We start from the raw sequence: 20,275 nt of genomic DNA on the forward strand, positions 1-20,275 counted from the left end.
TACTCCCTCCTAGCCGGAGGGTGGCCTGCAGCGTGTCCCTTCCCTTCCCTCCGTCGGAGCTGTCAGTCCAGTTTCCGAACGCCGGCCCCACAGACCGCAGCGCTTCACGCGAGACACGAGGAGCACCCACCCACCGCCGGAACATCCACGCAGGGATCAGAGGCCGGACACGCAAAGGATTCGGGGAAAAAGGCATCGGGCCAATCCGAAGGGCGAGAGCGGCCCTAGAAATGGGGGGGTGAAGGACAGAAAGATTTTTCTTTGATTGACGTAAAACCTACCCAATGAAAACAGAGAATTGTGAAGCTTCCTCCCTAATAGGCAGAACCGTAGCGATTTTTCAACCAATTCAGCTCAAAAGTGTCTATGTTGTGGGCGGTCCCTGAGGCCGCTAAGGTCGTTCGTGTCTGTTGGACGGCTGTGGGAGTCTTGCTGTCTTGGGTAGGGGGTTGAAATCGTTCTTGAGAGGAAAGCCTCTGTCCGAAGAGATAATGAGTTTAGCTCTGAGGTCGGTAATAAAGAGGCGGCAGTGTTCTCCACACCCCGGAGCGGGGCGCAGGGAGGGTGTGGAAGGGAGGCCGTTTGGGGCCGAGGCGAGGTAGGGGATGCAGTTTTGGGACGCGGGAAAGGAGCCTAGGGTAGCCTACCCGGACCAATCACCCTTTGGGTTCCTGGTGCCTTGCAGGGATCGAGCCCAGTGCATTTCTACTGAGGAAGTTATTTCTGTCAGCGCGTAGGGCTTTGGACTGCCAAAAAGATGGGCTTAGCTGCGACCGCGGAGGGAATGAAATATCGCGAGGCTTTTACTCGTTGCTGTGAGAGATCAGGCCGCGGAACATCCCTTCGTTTAATTCGTGTAGCTGGTCAGGGCCCCGCCTCAGCTGCTCGGCTGCTAGGCTGCTAATGCAAATCACCCACCTATGAATTTTGGCAATAACACAAAACTCCTTCCTCATTTCTCAGGGCCTTGCCTTACGGTGTAGTTGGAGACCCATTTTAGCGAATTTAATTGGCAAACTGTCTCTTGGAGTTCCTCAGTTTCTTGCATTTCTTTGCCTTTCAGTTCTAACCTCTAACCCTCTGTATGTTGCCCTCTCCCCATTTGTAGAAGTACTGTAAAACCATATACTTAGGACACTCTAAAAATGTTACATACTCTGCTAAGGGATAATCGTGGTACCCTTGGGTGGGGTCAGGGGTGGGTTGGTTCTGGACTTGGCCTCTAAAAGTCTCGGGAAGGAAATAACTGACCCCAGGAATACCCAAGTTTGTGGCAAGTCAGGTTTCATGAAAGGAAGCTTCCTCACCTTTGTCATACTGCACCTACTGGTCGCTTCCTGGCCTTTTTTTTCCCCCGGGCTTTCAAGAGACCAAAATGGCTTTCAAGAGACCCAAATGACTTTCAAATGCAACTAGATACGTGTTTTAAATAGAGTCAACTGGTTTTTACGTGATAATGTGTTATCGAATTATAGGTTTCAAAACTTGTTCTTATACCAGTGTTGCATCCCCCTGTGAAAATTTGGAGCATATTTAGATGGGCAGCTCTTAAGGAAAATATTTCTGGCTTTAAAAAAATTACTTTTTTTCCTTAAGGCTTTCCAGAGTTTGTTATGAGAAGTTTAACCTCCAGTTTACATGTTAAGTGAGACAAGACTCTTCACATTTTTATATAGAATGAAGCACAAATATTGTATATTTTTTGGCATCTATTATTTGTCATATTTAGACTCATTAATATTTTGAATGATTTGTTAATATCAATGGAGAAAATGACAAGTTGCCAAACTATTAGAAAGGTGTAATCTAAAGACATTTTTAACCAACAGTGCTAAAATACTAAGTTAATTCAGTTGTATTTTTTTGTAGTAATTTTACGAACTTAATTATAAGAACTATCAAAAGTAAACCGATATATAGTGACTGTCAACTATGAATTTTGGTTTCGTTGGAGTTATTTTTCTTTAACACTCTTTTAGAATAATGTGAGTATTTTGTTTTTTGGTTAGAGTTGGCTGGAGCTTCAGACATAAAAGCAATGTTACTTATTCACAATTCTTGTTTCTTCCATAATAACATTAGTGGGAATAAATAAAAAGCTGGGAAAAGTGGGAATAAATAAAAAGCTGGGAAAAGGAAGAGTATGGTCCTCATTTATTTTACTAATCTTTAACAATCTTTAGTTTTGGGAAGTTCAGATTTATAGCAATTTAGATTATGGAGGAAACAGGGCATTGACTCATAAAGGGAAAGTTTCCCTATTTTTCTCCAAAGTACTTTATTTTTTGAAATTTAGAAAATAATTATTGGCTAATTTCTGTTAGCAAAGAGAATTAAAGTAGACTTTAATTCTCCTTTAAGAACTTTTTTCTTCCCATTTCATAGAAGCGAGCTTGTAGTAGACAAAACAAAGAGGAAAAAAAGAAGAGAATTGTCTGAGGAACAGAAACAAGAAATTAAAGATGCTTTTGAACTATTTGATACAGACAAAGATGAAGCAATAGATTATCATGAATTAAAGGTAATGGTATACTTTAAAATATTTGTTTTTATGTTAAAATGATTTGCATTTTGACAGTTGCTTTACATTACATTTCTAAATAATTATTTTAACTAAACTGGTTTGGAACTATGAAGGCATTTTAAGCATTCCTAGTTAGATGCTATAATAAAACCGAACAGAACCCCTAACATAGTTTTTAGAAAGTCTTTTTTACATGATAAAATAAATAGTATTTTAAATGTAAAAATACATTCCTAGGGAAGGTGCTTATTTTTCACTGACATAATTAAAGGATTTCAAACTGGAATTTAAACTATTCTTACCATATTCTTTTCACTGTTTTGTTTTTGTTTTTGTTTTGTTTCTTGGTGACTCACTGTTTTCAGATTGAGGGAGCGTTGTCTTTTAATCTTATAAATTGGATTTGTTAAGTAACATAGTCTCAATCCACTTTCTCTGGTGCAAACTTAAGTGCTGTTTGATGTTGACATATGCTGATGAGTAAAAATGTCAACTTTAAGACCTAGAATGTCAAGGTGTGGGGAGAGATTTGTAAATTATATTTGTCAGGGTATGGGGAGAGATTTGGGTTTAGGGTAGAATGGACTTTTAGCACAGTGGGAAAGATAGCATTTTCAGATTTTTAATAGCCTTAATGGATAGGTGAATATAAGTATGTGTTTTAATTTTTCCCATTTTGCAAGGGATTTTTAAGCATAAGAATCCAAGTAGGGGTAGGAACTATAAAGTGACAGGATAGAATATATAAAAGCACTTAATAGGCCTGTAAGTCTAGCTTTCTAAATCTTGCGGTCCTCTTTAGCTCTCTTTACGTGCTGGTTTTTTTTTGGGGGTTACCCAGATTTGATCAATTCTTCCTTTATAGTGTAATAATGTCTGTTCCATTTGTAACCATTGACTCTCTTGGTTTGGGACCTTATTTTATACTGGAGCTTCCTAAATGATTTCTCTACCTCTAGTTCATCTTGTACACTGCCATTGAATTTAGATAGTTTAAAAATTATTTCACCATTGCTCATAAATTGTTCATTGCTCATAAACCTTTACTATTAATGACTCATTACACACTACTTAAAGTTCAGATTTCTTTGCTTTCTACTGAATGTTCTCTACACTTTTGCCACCAACTACTTTTTTTCATTGCTAATTGCTTTCTTCATCCGAACTCTTCTAATTCAGGTGACGTAAACTGCTCTGTTCACTGTCCCTCAAACCTTCATTTCAGTGTCCCATTTAATCCCAGTCATCCTCCCTAAATGCCCTGCTGCTCTTCTTCATCTATCATTCAAGGAACAACTTGAATCTTTCCAAATAAGACTTCTCTAGTCAGTAACATGTCTCCTTCCTTGTTACTAGCAACAAAATCTCTTTTTTTCTCCGCTAAACTCAGAGTCCTTAGCCCTATCATTTACATGATAACTAATCATGGAGAGACCGATGATAATTCTTATTTTAATATTTTATCTCTTCTGTCATATAACTGTTTAATATAATGCCATGCCTTCTCATTTTGGTTGTTAATCCCTTGAGAACAAATAACAATCAAATTATCTGTGCAGTAAGTTAGTGCATTTTATATAGTAAAATTTGTAAACACTTGTTAGTTACTTTGTCATGTAAAAATGCAATTTATAAATGAAAAAACATACTTAACTTCAATACTGAAGAACAATTACACTGTTACTTTGCTATTTTAGAGAGATAAAAGATACAAAAGAGTTATATTTTACTAATGTGTGATCTCTTAAGATGTAAAAACTTAAGAATTAGAAATTCTTTAGTAAAGAGTGCTTCATAATTTGCTTTTCCCTTTTAATCCAAAAGGTGGCAATGAGAGCCTTGGGGTTTGATGTAAAAAAGGCTGATGTACTGAAGATTCTTAAAGATTATGACAGAGAAGCCACAGGGAAAATCACCTTTGAAGATTTTAATGAAGTTGGTGTGTATTTTAATAGTCTTTGTAATCAGCAGCTGTTAGGAAATTGTCTGATTAATATCAGTTTTTTTATTTTAAATTCTCTAGGTTATGAAATTTTCTTATAGAACACTGGTGTATAATGTGACTCTTACTCAGTTTTGTTTGTATTTTTTTAACTTTTATTTTCAGAGAAAAATATTTATGGCTTTGCTCTGAGATTTGTAGTTTTGTTTTGTTCCGGATATTCTAACCAGGGAACTATTGTGTAGCTTTTTATGGAAAGATGCTTTTCCAAGTTATGTGTATTTATATTATGTGATAAAACTCGAAGGGTGGTCAAAAAATTATTTTTGTTTAGTGAAACAGAAAATTTGATATCCTGCTATTTGGAAAAAGTTTCCCAAGATCTTTCTGGTATGTGATTTTTGTTGGCTAAGTGGGACAAGGGGAACTGGTAGCAGTTGGCATCTTTAGCTGTAGATGAAATGCATGACTTCAGGTTGATAAAGTTGATAAGAGGCTACATCCTCTGGATGACCTTTATCTCAGTGGAAAAAGTCATCTATTTAGAGTTAGGATTGGGGAAAGGGTTGTAGTAAAGGAGCAGTGGACATACTGGAAGCAGGAGAAAACATCCTAGAACCACCTGAAGAAAATGTGTCATAGGCTTAATATGGCTAAATTTTTATATAGTTGATTTTAGTAAATTATTTATAGCACATATAGACTAGGTTTTTTCAAAATAGAAGATTCTGGAAGGCAAGTACTTTGCTATTATGACCTAAATATATTGCCCAGAATATTATCTACAAAATGTGTAAGTATTCAGGTTTATTTCTATTATTTTTTTTTCTAAACTAGTGGGTCACGATATAAGCACATCATATAAATATTTTAAGATACTTAAAAAATTTGGAAACTGTTATGTACACAAACCACTTATTTTAAATATTCATCAAGAAGCAATATGGGAAGCAAAAAGAAATGGCAATTAGTAGACGCAGAGAAAGTTTGTATTCATGTCATTAGTCAGATTTTTAAATCCAAAAGCTCACATCAAAAGCAGTTGAGATGGACAAGAAATCATAAACCTAACAGAAAAAAAAAAAAAACACAACACAGATGATACTCAACTTAGGAACTAACATATGACTATTTAGAAAAGCTACTTGTCCGTTTAGGGAGCATTTTCTTTTTTTTCCTCTGATTTATAGAATTACTTATTTGAGGAGAGGGAGAGAGCCACCTTTTGTTCTCTCAGAATGGACACTCTCCTGAGGTTTATGATCACAGTATTCCTAGTTTTACCTTAGATTGTTTATTTGTAGAAACAAGGTATCAGGATACAGTGGAAATGATACTATTAGGAAGGAGCTACAATTCAGGTATGTTTAGTACAGTGTAGTGGTTTAGCACTTGGAACCAGATTCCCTAGGTTTATACCTTGGTTTTGCCACTTTATAGCTCTGGAACTTGGTCATTTTAATAGTCTGTGCTTCATTTTCAACTATAAAACAGGGATCATTATACTCTTTTATAAAATTCTTGTGAGGATTAAATAAGTTAATGTTACATAAAGTTCTTAGAAAAGGCCTGGCATGTTGTAAGTGCTACTAAGCATTTGCTACTATTATTACTTTAAAAAATTGTCTTTGTTTCGGGGGCTTGAAATAATCACATATGTATCACTGGGACATAAAATATACTCTTTGTATATTTTTTATTGAACTTTTTTCATAAAGGCTATTTTAAACACTATGTCATCATTAATAATTTTACAAAATATGTTATTTTATCTTAAATGAATACAATTTAAAAGTTGTGATTTTTATTGGCAGTTGGGACCAGAATCCCATGCCACCTTCACTTTTTCCTGACACCCATCTGTTCTATGTTATTAACAGAGCAGAAATGCTGGGTTCCTTGTAGAATAAATAGGTGTGGCAAAACCTCAGCTTTGACACTCAAAGATTAACCTTTTGTCAACACTTATCTTAGCTATTTTAAGGCTACCTATGGAGAGTACCGGGTGTCAAATAAAAGTTTATTAATGTTTGGGAATCAGTCAGTCAAGAACTGTGTATTCCCACTTTTGTTGATTATTTTTAATTAATGACTGATTCTAATTCAGAACATTTGAGTCCTAGTTTTATGAACTACCTAAGGATACTGTTCCAAAATATATCTAGATGAAGTTTGGCACTTAGCTACTATAGATTCTTCCTAGTACTGAAAAAAAGCGTTAAAAGATATTTAATGTTAGTTTAGAGTCAAGACAACCTGAGGCTAGTGAGCAGCAACAGATGCTTTAGGAAAGACTGTCTTTAAGACCAACGTAAGTCAAACGTTTGTATGCTCTTTTTGACATGTACTACTTATTACTGCCGGTTCAGATAATAATACTGTATTATTGTCTTCATTTTGTTTATTTAACACTGAATTTTTTGTTAGGTACTGTACTGGGGTTGGGAAGAAGACTTAATTAAGAGTTACTAAGATGTTCTTTCAGGGAGCTTACAATGTAAACATAGGTGGCAACAGGCTATAGTACTATGTGGTAAATTGTAATTTTGTCTAGGACAGAAGTCAGCAACTATAGCCTTTGGACCAAATTCAGCTGCTGCTTGTACACCACCACACCCATTTTTTTATGCAGCTTTTGTGCTACTATGGCAGAGTGAGTAGTTAGAAACTTTATGGTCCTCTGCAAAGCCTAAAATATTTACTATCTGGCCTTTTACAGGAAAGATTTGTTAATCCCTCATCTAGAGGAATTGAAGACTTTGCAGAGGAGATTTTAAATTTAGGCCTTGAGTAGGATTTCATTCCAAAATTGCCAGGAGAATTAAGAGAAAAAGCACTCTAGGCTTAGAAAGCAGCAACAACAAAGAATGGTACTAGAAGTATAGCATGTTTGGGAAACCAGGTAGTCTTTGAGCTAGATGACAGGGAAATGACTGGAAAGGTAGGATTGGGCCAGATTGGTAAAGTCTTATAAAACATAAAGATTTTGAATTTTAGTCAGCGGAGGAGCATTGACAATTTTTAAGGAAGGGGATATGATATGTTTGAGAAAGAATACCGATAAGAGTATTATTGACGATGAGTTGGAAGGAAGAGAGACTGCAGATAGAAAATACTATTTTTTATGCTGAGGATGGTGAGGATGAAAATAAAAGGAATACATTTAAGAATAAGAAAGAGTCTGGGCTTGGTGGTTCATGCCTGTAATCACAGCACTTTGGGGTCAAGGGTGGGAGGATTGCTTGCTCGTAAGAGCTTGAAACCAGCCAGGGCAACAAAGTAAGATCCTGTTTCTACAAAAAAATTTTAAAAAATTAGCCGGACATGATGGCACATGCCTATAGTCCCAGCTGCTTTGGAGGCTGAGGTGGGAAGATTGCTTTAGCCCAGGAGTTGAGGTTGCAGTAAGCTTGGATCACACCATTACCCTTCAACCTGGGCAATAGAGTGAGACCTTGTTTCAAAAAAATAAATAAAAATTAAAAAATGGTATTCCCAGTACTATAGGACCTAATCACTGTTTAAATTTATGGGACTGAAAATGATTTATACTTTTCAAATCTGGAATCTAGCTGTAAATGATGCTGTTATTTTTTGGTGGGGTTAGGGGTAGGGGAGGCAGCTACAGCTACCATGGTGGTAGTGGAATGAGTTTGGAGTCCAACATGTCTAACTGGTATGTTTGGATAGAAATTTCCAAAAGGTAGTGAGAAATACAGTTAAAGCCATATTTCTAGCATTACCCGTAATGATTTTTAATTTACTTTTAATGTGGTGTTTTTAGATTTGCTGTATTCTTAAGTGATTTTTATACATGAAAGGTCTAAGAAAGTATTTCGATGAAGTATATTTCTGATAGTATGTGTAATTTGAAAATACAGTTGAAAATCATTTGAAAATACAGTTACATGGGCAAAAATGTAGAGTTTTGTGCAATAAATGAAACCCACCTTAACTGCCTCTATGTCAGTTTACTAATAATTTTCATTGAAAATAAATATATTTCTTAAATTCTACCTTGTGGAACAAGAATAGAACATGAAGGCATGGAAGAGAATCATCATAAAGTTATATATTAGGTAATGTTTTGCTATCCAAAAGAATGGGCATTTATAATTCCCAAGAAAAGCTGCATTTTAAGAAAGAGTATTGATAAAAGAATATATAGACACATAGCTCTGAAATAACTAACACAATTAAAGTACCAGTGGGATAAGAATTTATACATCTTGGAGCCCCATCTGTTCCCCAATCACCCTGTTGCTTCTTTAAGTACATTAATACTTTCAGCAAGCTGCTTTTTTGGTTCACCTGTCATGTAAATTATTTAATTGGTGAAGAAAATTTCTTAACACTTTTTTTCCTTGTCCTGCTTTTTTGTTGGGACTAAATTCAAAATAAGTTGAGTATGTGCCATAGAGTTAAGTGTGGTATTTTATTTTGGTGTTATGGCTGTAGATATGCCAGCTCCTTTTTGACTGAATATTTATGAGCTTTGATGATTTGCATACTTACAGTAATATACTTCAATTAGTTACTTGGAAGCCTTTTTGGATAAAATTAATGGATAAAAGGAAACTATTGAAAATATGTGTAGATGATACAATAGTCATTTGAATAGATGATTATTGAACCAAATATGGATGAAACAGCAGCAAAACAATAAGTTGTTGGAGAGTTTGTATTTTTTTCTTTCTGGGTTCCTTAAACATTCCAGTATTTTCCATCTATAAGCAGTTGCTTTTTTTTTTTTTTTTTTAAATGATTCTGTAACCTTCAACAGGACTGAGTTATTTTTAATAACATAGTAAAGGCCATAAATACCTTTTCTTGTAGTGGCAGACAGTGTATATAATTACTTCAGAGATATTTATTTGAATATTGTTAGAATTTTCTCTGGTAACTTAATTTTTATGCCACAGATTTTTATTTTAATTTTTATTGCAGCTATTGATTAAAGACTGGTAAAATTGAAAATACTTAAGCTTATTACTATGTTGTTACATATGATTATATTTAGTATATTAAAATCCACTATTACTACTGAGGTTTGAAATTACATTTATTTTTAGTTAGTGTCTGAGAGTTATTTATCCAAACAAAATGGGTAAGCTTTAAGGAAACCTTCTTTCCAGAGGTGATTTTGAGGTGAGCTTTCCTGCTATAATCAGATTTGATCCTATTTACTACTTTCCACATTATGAAAAACCAAGAGGTTCTTCTAATCATGAAGGTATTAGTGGAAGGTATTTTCATCTGCTGTCTTGAGATTGTGCCTGTGTCTGTGATGGCAGTACGTTTTGTCTTTCGCAGTTTTTCTTGTTTTGTAGTTGGATTGAATTTGAGGAACAATCGGTGTTAGTATGACGTTTAGCCAGCAAGCAGGTTTTATTTAGTTAGCTCCAATTATTTTGTTGGTATGTCTCTCTGCAAGTAGTGACACACTCTGTGTGTACTTGATGTCAGTGGAGCCTAGTACAATTCTTGATAATAGTAGATCTTAAATAAATATGGTATAAATGTAGTCCTTTTTATTTTGCCTCTCTGTGACACAGTTTTGCTTACTTTTTAAATAAGACAAGTTGCTCTTAATAAAAAGGTTAAAATTTAAAATATGGATTTGATTTTTCTAATTTCAGGTTTATCTCAGGGTTTTGGGATCTCATTTGACATTTTATTGTCAGACTAAATGTTGAAAGTCACAGCTTTAATTCTCATCTAATATTTAGTTGATTTCACAAATGAATGCTTTTGTGATTATGCAGGTTTATTAAAAATTTTTTTTTAAACTGTAGTGACAGACTGGATATTGGAAAGAGATCCCCATGAAGAAATACTCAAGGCATTTAAACTATTTGATGATGATGATTCAGGTAAAATAAGCTTGAGGAATTTGCGACGTGTTGCTAGAGAATTGGGTGAAAACATGAGTGATGAAGAACTTCGAGCTATGATAGAAGAATTTGACAAAGATGGTGATGGAGAAAGTAAGTTTTAAGCAAAACCTGTTTTCCAAGTATTCCTGATGCTACACATGTAATACATTTTTCTGAAACCAAACAACTTGCAAGACTTTTTGTAAACTTACCCCTTCTTGTAATAGGCCTTCTGTCTAAATAATTCACATATTCAATTTAGAATGAAGCAGATCTGTAAAACCAATTACACTTCAAGAAGGTACTGTGCCTTTCTCTGAAGATGAAACATCATCAAGATTTCAGCCTTTCAATAAAATTTCAGTCTTTAATGGCTCCTCCCTCAACTTGCATGTACTTCTAAACTAATATTAAGTTCTAAGTTCTATTGATTTTACCCTTCAGATGTTTTGAATCTGTTTTTATCTTTGTCCACTGTGGCTGTCCTAGTTCAGGCGCGAATATCTAATTAGGAATGTTATAATGGCTTTATTTATTCTTACCTTGGTTGCCTACTGCCTGCAGTGTCCTGTGTGTTGACTGGTGCTACACAATGAAAAAACAGATGTGGCTTCTGCTTTCACTTTGCAGTCTCTTACAGTGTCCTAATTGCCCTTTAGGCATATAAAAGTCTCTAATCTCTTTTTCAGTTTCTTGATCTCATTCTTTTCCTAAAATATACATTTGATAATGCCATTTCCGTGTTTAAACAGTTGGAACAATTCTTCACTGCCTGCAGAGTAAAGCTCAAAGCCTTCTATGATCTGTCCCACTCTAAGTAATTAATTTTATTTCCTAGTGTATTCTTCCACTTTTCTTCTTTAACCCTTACCTCCTATAGGTACACATTTTGTTGAAATACTCTCCTGAAAACACATTTTTCTGCTGTTCATTTAATCAAGCTGTTTCTTAATCTTAGAATGCTCTAATTGTTAATTTCTGCCTACTAAAATGTGATTCATTCTCTCAGGTACATATTAAATACCATCTTTTTTTCAAAGGCTTCCCATAATGCTCTCTGTATGAATCATGAGACTTCCATTGAGGGCCTATAGTATTTAGAGAAACAACTTGTTTTGATACTTTCATTCACTTAATGTGGATTCTTTTGGCTGGAAACTTAAGTTTTGTTGAGATAAAAACCGCTTTATTTGTATGTTAAACTGGTAAAGATTAGACCTTGCTGCCTTTTTTGTGGACTTTAGTATTCTTCTGTCTTCGTGAATTTTTCATGCTTTTCAATATCTAAGAGCAATGAAATTTAAAATAAATTGGGTATATAGAATAATAAACATGGTAAATATGTAGTTAAAGGTAAATAAGATGTACTACAAGATAGACATAAAGCTGTGGTAATGATACAGAGTCACCTGCCCACCCCCAACATATATAAAATGAAACATAGCGCATCATTTTGAAAAACTGAAAGGAACATTTTGAAAAGCCAGAATGGATTATCTGTTAAATAATGAAGATGGTTGTTAACATTTATTTAGCAGTTACTATATTGAATCTTTTCTTGGCATGTTACATTGTGAATTATGTCACTTAATTTCCATAATAACTTTGTCAAGTAGCTATAATATACCTATATATGCATATAATAGATGCATATAGATAAGGAAACTAAAGCTTTGACAGATTAATAACTGCCCCACGTTATCACAAAGCTAACACTACATGGCAGAGCCAGAACTCAAAATCAAATCTCTGTAATGACAAAGAATGTGCTTTTAAATATAATATTATATTGCCTCTTGGGCTATAAAGAAAAATATTAACTAGACTTCTATGTTTATGGAGTTTTAAAAATTGCATGCTATTATAGGAAGCAGTGTATTAGCAACATACTCAGTTGGAACTTCCAATTCTAAGATTTGCTTTTCCCCTTCAAAGCCAGATGGTCTCTAAGGTACTTAATCTACTTAGTTCTCTAAAATTCTTATTGTTAGTAACTTATAATAAGATTTACTCTATGAAATCATTGATTTATGAAAAATTTTGTTAAAGAAGGCAATATAAAAGGAAATAAAGTATCATATTTTCTTGATTCAATAAATGTTTTACCAAATGCTTATTTTGAGCTAGGTATTGTGGTAGATTTATTAGATATAGGAACTGGATATAAGAGATTGTTAATAGAGAAGGTTATAAAACCAAATGTACAAAGGTTTAGAAGATTGTCTTTTAACTGTCCACAAGGCTCTCTGGTAGTAGAGTAGCTAATTTAATTTCCTTAGCCACTTTCTACTTTTTACTTTTTCGAGTTTAAATACTGTGTTTTTAGGTATGAATCATGGAATTCAGTTATCCCTTGATAAGCACAGGAGATTGGTTCCAAGTAGCCTAAGATGCCAAAAATCTATGGTGCTCAAGTCCCTTATATAAAATGGCATAGTATTTGCATATAACTTGCACATATCCTCCTGTACACCTTAAATCATCTCTAGATTAATTATAATACCTAATATAATGTAAATACTATGTAAATAGTTGTTATACTTTATTGTTTTATTTGTATTTTTTTTGTATGATTTCCCTTAATTTTCATCTGCAGTTGGTTGTATCTGCAGATGTGAGGAACCTTTGGTTACAGAAGGCTGACTAAAGTTTAAAATACTTTTGAAATGCTTTATAAAGGTTTTGTTTATAAACAATATAAAAATGAAGTGTTTTGTGATTTTCAAACTTCTATATTGAAGCTTAAAATTTGAAATTTGAGTATTAAAATTTTACAGATCAAGAAAAAGTTCTAGATCTTTAAGTAACAAGTGCTTTTTGGATTTTGAATATTTTAATCATGGTTGTGTTAAAATGATCTGTAATCAAATCATGCTAAGGCTGTTTTATGTTCTTCCTCTTAATATAGTTCTTAAGAACATACTCTTGCTTCCTATTGGATCTGTATGCCTCAGTCTAAATTGGGGGTTCTTCAATGAAGGTGCACAGTGGCTAAATTGATTAATAATTTTATATATTTGAACTTTATTTATTGGAAACAGAGAAGGATCATAGCTTTCATATGATACTCAGATACTGGAAAGGTTAAATATCACTACTTCAAATTGTAAGATTCTTAAAGTAGTTTGAGAGTATTATAGATTTTGTATTACATTCTTACCATGTCTGACATAGTATTTTATGGATGTTAAATACTGATTGCATGGATTCATAGTTCTCTGGTAGCTTCTGGAGAGTGCATTTTTCCTAACTCATAGCTTATTTCTGTGAGGCATACACTATTCTCTTTCTGATGATATTCTTCCCACCCCGGCTCTCTTTCTACCTCCTTTCTAATTTCTGTATTTTTATTTTAGAGCCCAAGTAATGATTTATCTTTACCTAAATTTTTCTCAGTGTAATTATTTTCACCATTGTGAAGGACTTTTTTCAACACCAATCTGGTCTTTATTTTAATAATAAATAGTATTTTCTGTTATAAACCTTTGTTCTTTTTCAGGTATAAAACCTGACTAACATAGTTATCAAAACTGGTTTTCTGTATGGTTTCTGGAACCTGTACAGTGTATATTCTTTTAATTCCCGATGACCATGTTTTATCTCCTCAACAATTTTTAATTGGTTAATTTTTTCTAACTATTCATTATGAATATTCTCAAACATACAGAAAAATTGTCAGACCAGCACAGTGAACACCATTGTACCTTCTGCCTAAATTCAATAATTAGTATATTACCACATTTGCTTTATTTATGGTGTGTATATTTTTTTCTCAATCATTTGAAAATAAATTTCATAAATCAAGAACTCGATCCTTTAAGCCAGGCACCATGGCCCATGCCTATAATCCCAGCACTTTGGGAGGCTGAGGCAGGTGGATTACTTGAGCCCAGGAATTCAAGGCCAGCCTTGGCAACATGGTGAAACCTCATCTCTACCAAAAATACGAAAATTAGCTAGTCTCATAACATGGTCTCTAAATAAATAAATAGATTAAATTTTAATAATAAAACAAGAAAAAACTTGATCCTTTAATGTTTTAGCATCTTTCGTAACTATGATACCAATGTTATACTTCATAACTATGATACCAATGTTATACTTAAGAAAATGATATATCTTTCATAACTATGATATCAGTTTTACACTTAAAATTACCAGTAATTTTATAATATCATATAATATCTTTCTCATTTTAGTTTTAATATATTCCAGAATAGGAAGCCTGGTGACTGTTTTGATATACTATACAACACTTAGTATGGTGTTGTCATTTACTAGCCACTTAAAAATGTTTGATTTAATAGAGTATTTTCATATAATACCACCTAAGGTAAATAAGAATTGAACAATTTGAAACATCATCTCCTAGTTCCGTGTTTTCAGATAAAGGAAATGAGATGCAGAACTGTACCGTGCAGAGCTATGACTAGCTACCAGGTCTTATGTCTCAGTATAGTTTTCTTTTGCCATTATCAAAATTATCATTCATAACTTTGCTTAAGTATGTATTAAGTCTTAGGGCTAAATACTGAATACTTAGCAGAAGTATCTTGCAAACATTTTTATTAATTGATATGTGTGCATATATTGGTTTTTCAAAATTGTATTAAATAAAATTATCTGATTTCTTATTTCTAGGTTGCTGTCTTAAACATTATGTTTTATAAGTTGGAGATTCTTATTGTATTTATAATTTTGGCAAACTGAAAATTAGTCCTTATATCAGTGATTTTTTTCTGCATTTACATCTACATAGTTGCTGGATTGCCTTGATGATTAAAATTAAATCTGTAATCTTTTCAAATTGCCATTTTATTGATACATTTGAGATATGGTGACCTAATTTTAATTATTCATTAACATAGCCTTTTAAGTATATAGAAGTTCAAAAAATAATAATTTAACTTTTTATAATTTTAATGTATTTTCATTCTTTAGAAATCTAATTTACATGCATGATATGTTCAAGCTTGTGAAGGAAGGATTTGCTAAATGAACTAGTAGAATAAAGATTATAAAGAGGATTGTTTAAAGAACTTTGAAATGTCAAGCATTTAAAATGTTTTAGCAAGTATGTACAAATATGACTGTGATTAACTTTTTTGGTAACATTGTCTTTTTCCCAGTTAATATTATAGAATACTAATTTATAATGTTTGTCACATATATATTTTTGCATTTAAGAAGTTAGATTTAATAAACATATTCCACTTCCTAACAAATAAGTAAAAGCAAAAAGCCATATCTTGATGTAATAATTTAGCATAATGTAAAATTTTTTTAATACTTAGCGTAAAATAGTAGTCATAGACTCTGAAAAAATAAAATATTTGTATTTCTGATTGTTTTGTTTTCTTTCTTACCACAGTAAACCAGGAGGAGTTCATTGCTATTATGACTGGTGACATTTAAAGAATTACAAGGATAAACACTAAGAATGTTGCAGTTACCATCTTATATTCTATTTTTGTGCCTGGAGCCATGTGAAAAAAAGAAACCAACTTAGTTCTTTTTTCCAAAAGGACCAAAAATAAGCATCTTATGTATTTGTATTTTACTACTGTTAAGTTTCTTTGTATGAACAGTATTGTTAGTACTCAGATAGTTTAGCTTTGTATTTATGATAGAGCTTTTATATAAAGTTTTTAAAAATTGAATCATGTGATATGTATTCTTTGAAGGTTTTTTAATTTAACATTAATAGTCACTTTTATTTTAGTGCACATGTTTTCCAGACTTTCATTAATAAAATGCTTATTTTATTAGTATTTTAAAGTTTGGTAAATTTGTTTTTATTCCTAGTGTCTGTTAACCCTCAAGAGTGTATTTTTAAAATCTTCCCTTTATACGTTTACTAGTTTCTGAAACAAAAATTCAAATACAAATAGCAATAGAGTGGCACATTTTTCCATTACCTAACATTTCATAAATTTTGACATTCTATGTTTTAATACAAGATGACTCAATATAAGCCTAATTCCTTTTTTAAGAGTCCTGTCTTTGAGTTTAGAGGGAATAAATATTGTGCAGATAGACCCATTTATCCTTGTGTGTGATGTCTCTTAACTCTTTTGGTATTAATGTAAGTTTGAAAGTTAATTTTTTTTCTGAATATGTCCTTCTTAAACTAATTAATGAATACAATTTGAATTCTCTAACTTCTTGACTGAGAGATTTAAATTTTAGAATTTTGATTTGTTAAGATAATTATCACTCAATTAAATGTCTCAGTGATGAAAATAGAAAACTGTAAGCCACAGAAATAGTTTAAGGCTATGTTTTACCTATATAAAGGAACATTGTATGATTCACCAGGAAAGAGTAGAGACAGACTTTTCAAATATTGATGGGCTCTTCTGCCTTGTAGAAGTGTATGTTAGGGGGAAGCAAGTGGTTTTGCAGATGGATCATAGAAAAAGAGTACCTGAATGAATCCTTCACTCATATTCTAGTACTTGGTGTTATGGGCTTTCCCAGGAAGAGAATTGAGTTGTCTATTTCAGCAATCTTTCTTTAGAATTCTTGTTTTAAATTTTAAGTTTAAAGTACAGTATAGTTTGAGGCACTTTAAATGTTGTGAGCCTTTTAGAGTGTTACATTAAGGGTTGTCCACTAGAAATTTAACACAAAATCAGTAGGGAATACTATAGCAGTAGTGACATTTGAAACAGTTATCTAGAAAATAAGTCTATATTAGGTCATTCTTGTACTGCTATGAAGAAATACCCCAGACTATATAAAGAAAAGATGTTTAATTGGCTTATCATTCTGCAGGCTTTACAGGAAGCATGGTACTAGCAGCTGCTTCTGGGGAGGTCTCAGGAAGCCTACAATCATAGTAGAAGGCAGAGGGAGCAGGCACATCACATGGTGAAAACTGGAGTGAGCAAGTGCCAGAAATGCCAAGCACTTTTAAACCACCAGATCTCTTGAGAAATCACTATTGTGAGGACATCTAATCACCTCCCACCAGGCCTCACCTCCAGTACTGGAGATTACAATTCAATATGATATTTGGATGGAGATAAATATACAAACGATATCAGCAAGTTAACTAGAGTAAAACTTAATTTTGAATACAAATTCAATAGTCATAGTCATAATATTCAGGGCAACAAGTAGACCTTGAAATTAAAATTTTTTTATCACACTGATGAGTTGTCTCTGTCTTGATCATGAAATACATTGATTTTCAGGAAAGTGAAAAATAGTAAAGGTAAATTTAGTTTTGCTAGTCTTCTGTGACTTTATTGGAACAACAAAGCTATTTTTTGCCACTTTACAGACATCCTGTCTTTTTTCTTAATGTACATACTTTCTCCTTGGGACACTAGTACTTTTGTTTCTTACTGTGGATTAGGGAAGAGTGCTCATCTAGGCTCTTTATGTTTGTGAAAGACTTATCTTACAGTAATACATGAATTATTCTTTCTTCCAGTATTCTTAATCAGTAACTGTAGAGTGGAAAGGAAAGAAATATTGGCTAGTGTAGGTGACTATATTAAGAATAGAGTGAATTTTTTTTGTAAAAAAGAGGGAGATGGACATTAGTCATATTTATCCTTATAATCCTACTTATCATGCAGTGGCATTTTATGATGTGAGAGAATTATGTTACCTGCTAAACTTTCTTAGTGCGTTGCTACTCTGGTTTCCTTGTGAGCTTTGAGAGCTTGAGATTTGTCAGCTAAGATCTTTTCCTTCACCTTTGTTATAAGCTAATAGAGCCTGCTTTCTGAAGAAACTATGTGCCTATTAGCCGCTCTTAGACTAGGGTAGGTAGTTGGGATAGGGGATGAAATCAAAAACACATTTTTTAAGCTCTTAATATGTACTGATATAAGAGATAGGAAAAACAGCGGTTACTTTAAGTACTAGTATACATGCACAGGATGTACAAGTTATATAGGTAAATGTGTGCCATGATCGTTTGCTGCAACTATCAAACCATTATCAAAGTATTAAGCCCAGCATGCATTAGCTATTTTTTCTGATACTCTCCCTCCCCACACACCCTACCCCCAACCCCCTGACAGGCCCCAGTGTGGTTTCCCTCCCAGTGTCCATGTGTTCTCATTGTGTAGCTCCCACTTATAAGTCAGAACATACGGTGTTTAGTTTTCTGTTCCTGCATCTATCAGGGTCTATTAATTTGCCAGGCTACTCACAGAACTCAGAAAAAACACATCTACTGGTTTGTTATAAAGGATATTACAAAGATGAACAGGTAGATGAGATGCATAGGGCAGGGTGTAGGGGAAAGGTCCAGCAATCGGTAAACCTTCCAAACCTGTTTTTTTTGGGGTCTTAATGGAGGCTTTATTATGTAGGCATGACTGATCACATCATTGGTCACTGGTGATCATCTTAATCTTTGCTGAGGATAATGTTTCCAGCTTCATTCATGTCCATATAAAGGACATGATCTTGTTCCTTTTTATGGCTGCATAGTATTCCATGGTGTATATGTACCACATTTTCTTTATCCAGTCTATCATTGATGGGCATTAGGGTTGATTCCATGCCTTTGCTATTGTGAATAGTACTGCAGTGAACATTTATGTGCATGTATCTTTATAATAAAATGATTTATATTCCTTTGGGTGTATACCCAGTAATGGGATTGCTGGGTCAAATGGTATTTCTGGTTCTAGGTCCTTGAGGACTTGCCACACTGTCTTCCACAATGGTTGAACTAATTTACATTCCCACCAACAGTGTAAAAGTGTTCCTGTTTCTCCACAACCTCACCAGCATCTGTTTCTTGACTTTTTTAATAATTGCCATTCTGACTGGTGTGAGATGGAATCTCATTGTAGTTTTGATTTGCATTTCTTTGATGACCAGCTTTTTTTTTCTTCATATTGAAAAACACTGGTTTACAGTCACTCAGCAAAACACATTTGACACTAGATTTTCGAGTGTACAAAACTAGGTGTTCCATGATTCAATTCAACTGTGACACTATCTACATGGAGGTAGATAAAAGTGTCTTCCAGGTGGATGGGTTAATCACAAGCTCCAGGTTGTGATCTGTGCTTCTGACTGGCTGGCCATAATTGGGGATTCCCAGTTCCCCCTTATCAGGGTCTATTAATTTGCTAGGCTGCTCACAGAACTCAGAAAAAGCACATCTATTGGTTTGTTATAAAGTATTTTATTATAAAGATGAACAGCTAGATGAGATGCATGGGGCAGGGTGTAGGGGAAAAAGTCCAGCAATCAGGAAGCCTTCCAAACCTGTTTTTTTGGTTTTAATGGAGGCCTCATTATGTAGGCATGATTGATTACATCATTGGTCAATGGTGATCATCTTAACCTTTACCCTTCACCCCTCTCTCTGGGTGGTTGGTGAAGGTGGGACAAAAGTTCCATCCTTCTAATCACTCAGTTGGTTCCCCTGACAAACCCTCACCCCAGTCCCGGACCCCCAGACTATCCAGGAATCCCAGTCACCAGTCATCTCTTGGAGAGGCATGGGTTTTAGGAGCTGTTTGCCAGGAATCAGAAGCAGAGACCAAACATATATCACAATATCACAGTTTCTGTGCTTGGCTTAGTTAATCCTTTATTGCAGGAAATTTGTATAGCACTTCTAATGGAAGACCTTCAAATTTAGTTGATGTGCTGGTGGTAATGGCCTTATCTTAGCAAACACCATGGAAAGTGGACAGTGGCTTTGGCCTCAGCTCCATAAGCCATCTGATGCTAGTCACTGGAAGTAAACTCTCTTAGGGATTTAATAGTGATGTGTTTTTTAAAAATCATTTACAATGTTCTGAAGACCAATGTGAAAAAGAAAAAATAACTTAAAAATCCACAATATGTAACATATTACACTTTTAATAGAGTGTAATATAAGGAATAGGTTACATTGGTACTGGAGAACAAAAAAGCAGAAAGGAAACATATCTTCAGGTGGCAGCTATC

General features: G+C 33.9%; 1 protein-coding gene across 1 annotated transcript; it reads left to right on the forward strand.

The window, feature by feature from the left end:
- The first annotated feature begins 357 nt into the window (after positions 1–357).
- Positions 358–16,120, forward strand: CETN3 (centrin 3). Its single transcript, XM_032276409.1, has 5 exons — positions 358–508; positions 2,386–2,521; positions 4,349–4,463; positions 10,262–10,453; positions 15,714–16,120. Exons 1-5 carry the CDS (start codon positions 492–494, stop codon positions 15,755–15,757), a joined length of 504 nt encoding a protein of 167 aa, XP_032132300.1. The 5' UTR covers positions 358–491; the 3' UTR covers positions 15,758–16,120.
- Positions 16,121–20,275: the final 4,155 nt, after the last annotated feature.

Source organism: Sapajus apella, unplaced genomic scaffold (genome assembly GCF_009761245.1).
Source record: "Sapajus apella isolate SASKATOON/1434 unplaced genomic scaffold, GSC_monkey_1.0 scaffold1, whole genome shotgun sequence".
Lineage (NCBI taxonomy): Eukaryota > Metazoa > Chordata > Mammalia > Primates > Cebidae > Sapajus > Sapajus apella.